The following is a 10,858-nucleotide window of genomic DNA, read 5'->3' on the forward strand; positions in this document are numbered from 1 at the left end:
CTATTTAAAAAAACTGTTTTCTATTTGAATATATTTTGAAATATAATTTATTCCTGTAATTTCAAAGCTGAATGTTTTGCATCATTACTCCAGTCACATGATCCTTCAGAAATCATTTTAATATTCTGATTTGCTGCTCAAAAAAACATTTATTTTTATGTTGAAAACAGCTGAGTAATTTTTGTTCAGGTTTCTTTGAATAGAAAGTTCAGAAGAACAGCATTTATCTGAAATAGAAATCTTTTGTAACATAAATATCTTTATCATCACTTTTGATTAATTTAAAGCATCCGTGCTAAATAAAAGTATTAATTTCTATAATTTCTTTAAATTAATAAATAAATACTGACTCCAAGCTTTTAAATGGTATAGTGTATAATGTTACAAAAGCTTTTTATTTCATATAAATGCTGATCTTGTTTTAAATATTGATAATAATAATAAATATCTTTTTTTTTTTTAACAGCAAATCAGCATATTAGAATGATTTCTGAAAATCATGCCACAGTGAAGACTAATGATGCTGAAAATGTAGCTTTGATCACAGGAATAAATTACATTTTAAAATATGTTCAAACAGAAAACTAGTTTGCATTTGCTGTATCAAATAAATACAGTAGAGACTTGAAAAACCTTTTGACTGGTAGTGTATATCTTGACCATGTTTATACATAATTATAACAAATACAAAATGAAATTAGGGGTGGTGATTGCATAACAGTTATTTCAGACAAAAAACTATAATTTAAATGTAAAGGTCAAATAAACCTGATTAGGCTTGATTAGGCTAATAAATTCATGCACAAAATGTAAAATGTCCATGTTTTCTATTAGTATTATAACCCATTCAATATAGTGGTGAAACAAAAACACTAATAACCTACTTACTTGACACTAAATTACACAGTACACGTGTAAGTTTCAAAACTAATTTGGAATATTACATCAAAGTTCCAAATTCCAAAAAACAAACAAACAAAAAAAAAACACGGAGCTACAAACTAAACAAAATTTACACTTCCCAATTTTCTTTATAAATATGATTTTTTTTTATTTTAAGGTAATTAAACGCTTTTTGTCTCAAAACCGATATACATTTTGGTTAAAAATGTTACATCATAAGGTCTAATGTCGTTTAGCGCGTTCACCCTTTTTTACAGAGAGCCCAAAAACAGCTCTCCCGAACTATTTTCGTGCTGAAGTACCGAAGACCGAGCTACCGACATGTGCTCATGGCTGACGGACACGAGCGAGAAGGATGTGCTGCGTTTGTTCCGACATCTGCTGTCCTCGTAGTAGTAGCGCGTAACTCCGCCCACCGGGATCGCAGTGCACTGGCTGCTGCCCTAGCAACCGGCCCCGCCCACGTTTCCCGCGTAATTTTCTCTTCCTTATATGGGCAATAGAATGCAGACGCAGTCAAACGTCAGCCGCGTATGCAAATGAGGTTGATTGAAGAAATTCAGAAAATGGTGGATGGAGCTCGGCGCATGCGTAAACATTTTACTACACTCAGACAGAAAGTGAGACAGTAACGAGTGGCGCATTGTTAAATGAGTAACGCCTGTAACTCTTGGATTTCACCGTGTGCTTTTGACTTTAACTGCTCCAAGTCGAGGTAAGAAAAAAGGTTTTTTCTTAAAAGTAACTTAGTTGTTTATCTACGCGCGGCAGATGTTACATTCGCCGTTAAAGAAGTTGTGTGACAGGGTGAAAGCTGTCGCGTTCACTAGAAATGTAGCGGTAAGGTCACTTTTGAGCCTTGCTGATATTGTTTTACATTTTGCTTCATTGTAAAAGCGTGTAAGCTGAATGTTTACACTTGAGGAGGTTGCTACTGTCCGTAACGTTACAGCGCGCATCACATTTTAGGGCGCTCGCATCCTTTCCTGATGATCGCTGTTAACATAATTGATTCATGTGAATGCAAAATCAATTCAGTTACACTTGACATAAACAGAAATACGTGTTTTGACAGAAATTGTCAGTAATGCGTGTTCAATTAATCAACTTTGCATTCGCATACTGGTTGAAAATACAAACTACCTGGTTAAACTATATTAGCAAGCATGCATTTTAAAATATAGGTATGGTTTAATGCACACACGTGCTTTTAAAAAACAAGTTTTGCGCTTTCTACTCGTTTTGAACTTGAGAAGTATCCGTCCGTGTGACTGCGTGTGGTCTCTGTTACTCTGCTGTTGGTGGGTGTGCTTCAAAACAAACCCGCATTTTCACAAGCTCATCAATGTTAACAAACTTCTGCTTCGCAGAGTTGAAGTTCAACGTTTGTGTAACGATTAAAAGCGGTGCTGCTGTTAAAGATTCATTCCGTGCGCGACGGAGGCGGTGTCACTGACGCATTTAAACGTGGAGCTAATAAAATCGATATTTTATTTTTGCATTCAGCTAGATTGTTTCAAAGTGTGTTATGTTGTCCCGTTAAGAAAATGAACACGCAAATGCGTGTTTTGTTAAGCTCAGCGCTCCTGAGCGAAGTTGTTGCACGGACAGCATGTGTTTACAGTATCGAGCGCAAAGCATGGAGTCGCACGAGCCTCCCTGACGCAGAGTCGCGGGGAAAACAAAGAGCGGCGGACGGGCAGTTCGATTAAATTCAACCGGGTTTATTCATTGAGCACCAATGGCTTCAAAAGAAAGGATGCGAATTGGCCCCTCGCACCGAGAAATCGTCGTTTTCACTGAAACTGCGGGGAAAACATGCTGAATGTGTCTGTTTAAAGATGCCGTGTGGCGTGCCATGCTTCCGTGCGAGCTAGTGGGCGGTGAATACGGCGGGACACACGCACCATTTCACTGCAGTGCGCGGAGGACTGTGCATTTAAACATTGCGAAATATTAACAGTGTCTGTATTATGGCATCTGGTTGACTTTAGATGACATTTAGATGTGTTGGTGCCACTTTTTGTTGCGGTTTCTGACTGTAACGGCGTCGCGTTACTTTCTTGCCCCCATTTTCTGCCCCTCCTCTCAAACGCGTTGCCATGTTTGAATTGCGTCAGAGGCAGAATATACAAGCGCCAGTTCAACTCTCGCACTTTGTGCAGTGCATAATTTTAGACATGTTGTTAAATATTAATATGCATGTATGTAATTAAAAATGAAAATGCAAACGCTTTATATAGACATTGGAGAGGGGCCTCTTCTGTAATGACCCAGTTATAACATGAATTTGATGCTTCGCGAGGGCTCCGTTGCTGTCACCGATCAGTGTCGATGTGAGAAGCCACCGGTGTCCGGCTCTATCAGCACCGAGGTTATATAAGACCGAGCGCTCGGTGCATTAAGCTCTAATACCACTGACGCGATGATGACTGATAACCCATATTTCATCTCTCTCTCTCTCATAGAATATTCTATATGCAATATAAAGTAATAGTTATATAATATATGTAATATTTATTGACACTTTTGACACAAAAGTTTGGGATCGGTAAGATTAATGTTTTTAAAAAAAGTCTCACGCTCATCAAAGTTCCATTTATTTGATTAAAAAAATACAGAAAAAATAGTGATATTGTGCAATATTATTGCAATTTAAAATAGTGGGTTTGTATTTTAATATACTTTACAATTTAATTTATTTCTGTGATGCAAAGCTGATTTTTCAGCATCATTACTCCAGTCTTTAGTGTCGCATGATCTTTCAGAAGTCATTCTGATATGCTGATTAATTATAATGTTGGAAACAGTCGTGCTGCTTCATCATTTTTTGGAACCTGTGATAGTTTTTCCAGGATTTCTTGATGAATTAAAAAGTATTTATTCAAAATAGAAATAATTTCTAATAATATATGTGACTTTACTATCACTTTTTTATCAGTTTAACACATGCTTGCTGAATAAAAGTATTCATTTCTTTCGAACAAAGAAAGGAAGAAAAAAATGACTGACCCCAAACTGTGGTGTGTGTTTCTATTTTAAATAAAAGCTGTTCTTTTTAACGTTTTATTCATTGAAACGTATCACAGGTTCCAAAAAAATAGTAAGGAGCACAACTGTTTCCAACGTTGATAATAAATCAGCATATTAGAATGATTTCTGAAGCACTGAAGACTGGAGTAATAATGCTGAAAATTCAGCTTTGCATCACAGGAATTAATTCTATTTTAAAGTATATTAAAATAGAAAACCGCTATTTTAAATTGTAATAATATTTCATAATATTACAATTTCTTTCTGGATTTTTAATTAAATAAACACAGCCTTGATGAGCAGAAAATACTTCTTAAAAAAACCTTAAAAATCTTACTGATTCCAAACTTTTGAATGGCAGCGTATGTAAATTTATAGTGTTAATAAAAGTATTCATTAATAAATATTGCATACTGTATATAACTATTAATTTATATTACATATAGAATATTCTACAAAAGAGAAAAAGAGATAAGTAGTCATAATAAATATTTTTATTAATGCAATTTTTACCATTATTTCCATGACTTGACCAATAATTAGTAAATGTTTTATTACATATACAATACTGGTCAAAAAATTGGTGGAAACTGTGATACAGCACCGTTCAAAAGTTTAGGGTAAGATAAAAACAAATAATAATAATACATAACAATAAAGACACATTAAACTGATTAAAATTGACATTTATAATGTTACAAATGATTTGCATTTCAAATAAATGCTGTTATAAATAAATGCCCCCCCCCAGGTTTCTTTGATTAATAAGTTTCCACAAAAATACTGAGCTGCAAAACAGTTCAAAACATTAATAACTGTTAGGTAACACTTTAAGGTTCATTAGTTCACATTAGTTAACTACGTTAGTTAACAGGAGATAAGAATGAACAATACTTCTACAGCATGTATTAGTCTTAGTTAATTAGTAACTACAACATTTACTAATGCATTATTAAAACAAACAAAGTTGTGTTTGTTAACATTAGTTAATGCATTGTGAACTAACATGAACAACACAATGAACGACTGTGTTTTTATTAACTAACATTAACAAAGATTGTGTAATAAATGTATTGTTCATTGCTCGTTCATGTTAGTTAATACATTTACTATTGTTAACAAATGACACCTTATAAAGTGTTATATGTAAATGCATAACAGTAACTTTAGTTGTTTGTAACTGTGTTTGTACTTGTTACATTTTTGTAGCAAATCAGTTTTCTGCTGTGGGAACAAAAAGAAAGTTGTTTTAATTCCCATCCATGTATTACAGATGTTTGGCTTTCATAAGCCGAAGATGTACCGCAGCCTTGATGGATGCTGCATCTGCAGGGCAAAATCCTCCAGCTCTCGTTTCACTGACAGCAAGCGCTATGAGAGAGATTTTCAGAGCTGCTTTGGGTGAGTTGGGTATCTATTATGTGCTTGTGGTTCCTCTGTAATAACATGATATTAACATCTGCCTCGTTTAATTACTTTGAGTACAGGATTTGTATGCTGTATCTCTAGTCAAGCGTTTCAGACCTTTTCTTTTCGAATAATGTTTGTTTGTAATGTGAGAACGTCAATGATTTCCATATGCGTTCTTCTATTACAACGGGATACTTCTACAGTTTAGGCGAGACTCGCTCTGGTGAAATCTGCAACGCTTGCGTCCTGCTGGTGAAACGCTGGAAGAAGCTTCCCGTCGGTTCCAAAAAGAACTGGAATCATGTAAGTTTAATTTCAGCATTTTCCAAGCTTCAACTAAGAGCCACACTCTCACAGCTTGTTATTTATCACACTGAAGTCTTTTCAATTCAATGTTCAATACACATTGTTCTAAAGCAGCCTTACGCACAAACCACCATAGTGAACAAGTAAACTGTAGCTACAGTGGCAACTCCCTAAGATGTTAAAGTAGATGAGGAGGAAACCTTTGGAGGAACTGAGAATCAGCTGGGGAAGCCCACATCCTCAGAATAACACATATTTAAACAATTTCATACATGCACAAATGTATATTTGGACAGATGCAATAGTATTAATAATAATTTGCAACGTAGTATTGCATGGTAGTAGTCACTACTTTCTTATTCAATTTAGTAAGATTCTAATGATTACCAATGGAAGCTAATGCAGTTCATATGAAATGAAAAACAGTGTAATCATGGTTGGGCCCACTGATTATTTATAAATAGATAGATTTCTTTGTTTTGTTTTTTAACTAATATAATTTTAATATGACAATACATAAGTGAAATAATTATAAACTGACCCTATAATATAATATAATATAATATAATATTTTTCAGAATTTTATTTTATATTAAATGTATAGTTATAAACAAAACAAATACATTTATATTAATTTGTGTTTCAGGCGTTGTATTTATATGAAAATAACTAAGAGTTTTTTTTTTAAAAACCTGACCTATAATATAATATAATATAATATAATATAATATAATATAATATTACATATGACAAATATAATTATAAATCTGACCAATATAATATAATATTTACATAAAGCACATGTTTTAAAGCACATTCAAATATGACAAAAATAATTATAAATCTGGCCAAGATATAATATAATATAATATAATATAATAATATAATATATTTATATAAAGCACATGTTTCAAAGCAGCTTTAAATATGACAAAAATAATCATAAATCTGACCAATAAAATATAATATTTATATAAAGCACATGTTTTAAAGAACATTCAAATATGACAAAAATAATTATAAATCTGGCCAAAATAAATATAATATAATATAATATAATATAATATATAATATAATAAAATATTTATATAAATCGCATTGTTTCAGAGCAGCTTTAAATATGACAAATATAATTATAAATCTGACCAATAAAATATAATATTTACATAAAGCACATGTTTTAAAGAACATTCAAATATGACAAAAATAATTATAAATCTGGCCATAATATAATATAATATAATATAATATAATATAATATAATATAATATAATATAATATAATATAATATAATATAATATTTATATAAATCGCATTGTTTCAAAGCAGCTTTAAATATGACACATATAATTATAAATCTGGCCATAATATAATATAATATAATATAATATAATATAATATAATATAATATAATATAATATTGGTTATAACAAAACAAATACATTTATATGAATTTGTGTTTTAGAAATTGTATTTATATGAAAATAAATAAATATTTTAAACCTGACCTATTATATTATATTATATTATATTATATTAAAGCCATCTTTATTTATATATAAAGCACATACTTTCAAAGCAGCTTCATAGTAATAAAATAAAATAACAGAATAAATGATGAAAACTGCATCAAATATGAAAAAATTATTATAAATCTGACCAATATAATATAATATAAATTAGTATATATAAGATTGCTTGTATGTATAATATAATATAATATAATATAGTATAATATAATTTTCCGTCACAGTCTGAGGATTGTTACTGTCATTAATTGTTATCAGGTGGTTGATGCCAGAGGGGGACCCAGTCTGAAAACTACAGTGAAGTCAAAGAAAGTCAAATCCCTGTCCAGACGGATCAGACCGAACCAGCTCAGCAGAGTTCAGAAGGAACTGAAGAGACACAGTGAGTACATAGTCACACATTTCAATTACAAAAACAACAGCATATACTTCTTAACACATTCTTAACAATAATCTTTCACATAATGATTTTGCCAAAATGTCTTCGTTAACAGATTCAGACGCTCACAGCACCACCTCCAGCGCCAGCCCCGCCCAGTCGCCCAGCTACAGTAACCAATCAGATGAAGGCTCTGACTCTGAGTTGACTCCTGGCTCCGCCCGCTCTCCAGTCTTTTCCTTCTTGGACCTGACGTACTGGAAAAGGTATTTATTTTGCAGAACCAGCTTTGATATATGAGTTTGGCCTTTTATTTACACTTATTTTACTCTCTAGGCAGCGGGTATGTTGCGGGATCATCTACAAAGGTCGCTTTGGGGAGGTTCTGATCGACCCTCATCTCTACAAACCCTGCTGCCAGAAGAAACAAGAGCAAGAGCATGAGGAAGAAGAAGAAGAGGAAGAGGAGGAAGAAGAGGAAGACGGCGACCTTGAGAAAGAAGAAGTGCAGAGCAGTCAAGAAATTCTCTCGTCCATTCAACCGCACTCCTCTTCCCAAATAAAAATGGAGCAGGAAGTGGACGAGGAGTGGTGATGCCACATTCCCAGGGTACTGACTTGGCATTCTTAGGAAGCCTTCGAGAGTCCCCTCAGACGCTCTCAAAGACGTTCTCTCAGATTGCCTTCGATTCAAGAGCAGCTGGATCCTTGTTCGTCTTTTCCTGTTTCTTTCTTCCTTGTTGAGAATGTGTCCCTTTCATTTCCTTCGCAGTCAAATCAACCTACTGAACCGGCGTCCTTGTTTTCTAGAGCCTGGTACCACGCTATTCATTTATAATGAGAGAAAATGAGTTTGCTTTTTTGCTATCCCGCTCAAACACAGAATGCTGGATCTACATACATCATGCATAGAAATGTAGGGAATAGACTTGGACAGTGACCACCATTGTGCCCTTCCTCTGGGGTGACGGTCTCTCTGCACTTAGTATACAGTATTTAGTATACAACAAACAGCATTTGATAAATCCTAGCTCAGCGAAGATGACGTTCCACCATTTTGCTGGGATATAGCAATAATTAGGGAAGATCTTTGCCTTTTATATATTTATTTTTTTCTGTCTCTGTCTTTATTTTTAAGGTCTGCTCTGATTTTTCCACTCAGTTTGTATTTAAAGCGACAGGTCACCTAAAAATGTGTTTTTTTTTGTATAAATGACTCACCATTCACCCACATTCTGTTCCGAACCTCTTTCAGTTTCTTTCTTCTTTTTGTGGAACACAAAAAGTGAGTTTTTGACATCTGTCTGTATCATTCAAAATAATGAAAGCGAATGGGGACTAAAGCACCCTAAAAGTATTTTAAAAATCGAGCTGTGTGCTACATTCCAAGTCTTTTATAGCCATATGATAGCGATAAACTAAAGTTTATGTCATATGGACGGCATTTAAGAAACATTTATGGTGCTTGACTGCATTTTCCCTTTCACTTTTCCCTTTCACTTTTAAAATTCACATTTTTGTGTTTAATGTAAGAAAAGTGAAGCAGGATGTTGTGAAGGTGAGTAAATGATGACAGATTTTTCATTTTAAGGTGAACTGTCACTTTAAACTCTGGTTTCATTGGAGGTTGTCTGTATTTAGCCTCTAATAGGCAACAAACTCAACTCGACTCATAGTGTTTTACCGCAAACATTTTCCCAGACAGCATTTCTCTGGTGCTGAGGTAAACTGGGCATGGCCAACCAAAAATAATGCCTGGCTATCAACACTCTTGTATTCAATATTAAGTGTACTAATGTAAATATCCAAAAGTGTAGATTTGACGTTTTTGGAAAAGAGCATGAACGCTAAGAAAGCTATTGATGAAAATCTGCATGAATTTTGCATGGCCTTTTAAGATTTTTATTTTCTTATTTTGTTTTGCAACCATGTTGCAACCTAATTTAATAATAATTTGGGCACATTTTGAGACAGTCCCAATATATTTTTGTAGATAAATTCAAGAAAAGAACAAAAATGAATCAGACTTTGACTACAACGTGACATCTTGAGATGTCGGTGTTGTTTAATTCTTACAGGGATTTAATTGTCTTCTATTTTTAAGAATTGGATATTTTCAATATTGTCTCATTCGAAGCCAAAAAGCCCAACATTTTTGCTATTTATTCAGTCAGCTTATGTGTTCATATACCTCCTTTCTCTCTCCTTTTCTGCCTTTTGTAAATACAGTGTTTTCGCAACGACAGATACTACTTATTTTTTACTGTCGTGAAAGAATTGAGCACATCGTCTGGTCGTTTCTGGTTTGATGTTTTATGTTTCTTTTGCCTTCTCCAGGGAAAATACTGAAAGGCTAAAGCAATGTCACCTTGTAACGTCACATTTTCATTATAAATGACTTGTCTGTAATAAGCTTTCACGTATAAGAGGTATTCATGCTATATATCCCGAGATTTTCCCTTTGTTCCAGTCCACCTTATTTGTGACCCTGGACCACAAAACCAGTCTTAAGTAGCACAAGTATATTTGTAGCAATAGCCAAAAACACAATGTATGGGTCAAAATTATCAATTTTTCTTTTATGCCGAAAATCATTAGGATATTAACCAAGGGTCATGTTCCGTGAAAATATTTTGTAAATTTCCTACCGTAAATGTATCAAAACGTAATTTTTGATTAGTAATATGCATTGCCAAGAACTTCATTTGGACAACTTTAAAAGCGATTTTTTTCAATCTTTTTTTTTTTTTCCACCCTCAGATTCCAGATATTCAAATAGTTGTATCTGCGCCAAATTTTGTTCTCTCCTAACAAACCATACATCAATGAAAAATGTATTTATTCAGCTTTCAGATGATGCATAAATCGCAATTTCGAAAAAGTGACACTCATGACTGGTTTTGTGGTCCAGGGTCACATTTGTTAACGCGAAAGTAAGCCTGTGGGTGAGACTTCCGGAAATGACTAGAATAACAACAACGCGCGGTAAACGGTAAAACTGTTTGCACTACAAAACCAGTGTGTTCACAATTAAGACAATACATAAAAATAACATAGTAAGACGCATAAATTTGCATTATCAAGCAGCAAAAGGAGTTGTTTTGTACAACTAGCTGGACGCGAACGAGACCGGAAGCCTGACCCATACAACTTACAAATAGTCGCGCCCGGTTTTAAGGCAAAAATAAGGTGGATAGGTCTGTCCTGTCTGGCTTCTTTATCATTTTATTGTTTAATACGATAGCCTTGGCTGTCTTGGATTGTACAAATTACATTGACGCACACATACTTCTGTCAA

At 33.7% G+C, this 10,858-nt stretch overlaps 1 protein-coding gene across 1 annotated transcript in view; it reads left to right on the forward strand.

The window, feature by feature from the left end:
• The first annotated feature begins 1,460 nt into the window (after positions 1-1,460).
• Positions 1,461-10,858, forward strand: part of sinhcaf (SIN3-HDAC complex associated factor) — a 10,117-nt gene continuing 719 nt past the window's right edge. The window contains exons 1-6 of the mRNA XM_051108193.1: positions 1,461-1,618; positions 5,210-5,337; positions 5,550-5,649; positions 7,440-7,563; positions 7,676-7,826; positions 7,897-10,858. The exon at positions 7,897-10,858 is cut by the window's right edge and continues 719 nt beyond it. Of these exons, the coding sequence (XP_050964150.1) occupies positions 5,210-5,337; positions 5,550-5,649; positions 7,440-7,563; positions 7,676-7,826; positions 7,897-8,155 (762 nt within the window). The 5' untranslated portion in view covers positions 1,461-1,618 and the 3' untranslated portion in view covers positions 8,156-10,858. The remainder of the gene's footprint in view (positions 1,619-5,209; positions 5,338-5,549; positions 5,650-7,439; positions 7,564-7,675; positions 7,827-7,896) is intronic.

Source organism: Labeo rohita, chromosome 4 (genome assembly GCF_022985175.1).
Source record: "Labeo rohita strain BAU-BD-2019 chromosome 4, IGBB_LRoh.1.0, whole genome shotgun sequence".
Taxonomy (NCBI): domain Eukaryota; kingdom Metazoa; phylum Chordata; class Actinopteri; order Cypriniformes; family Cyprinidae; genus Labeo; species Labeo rohita.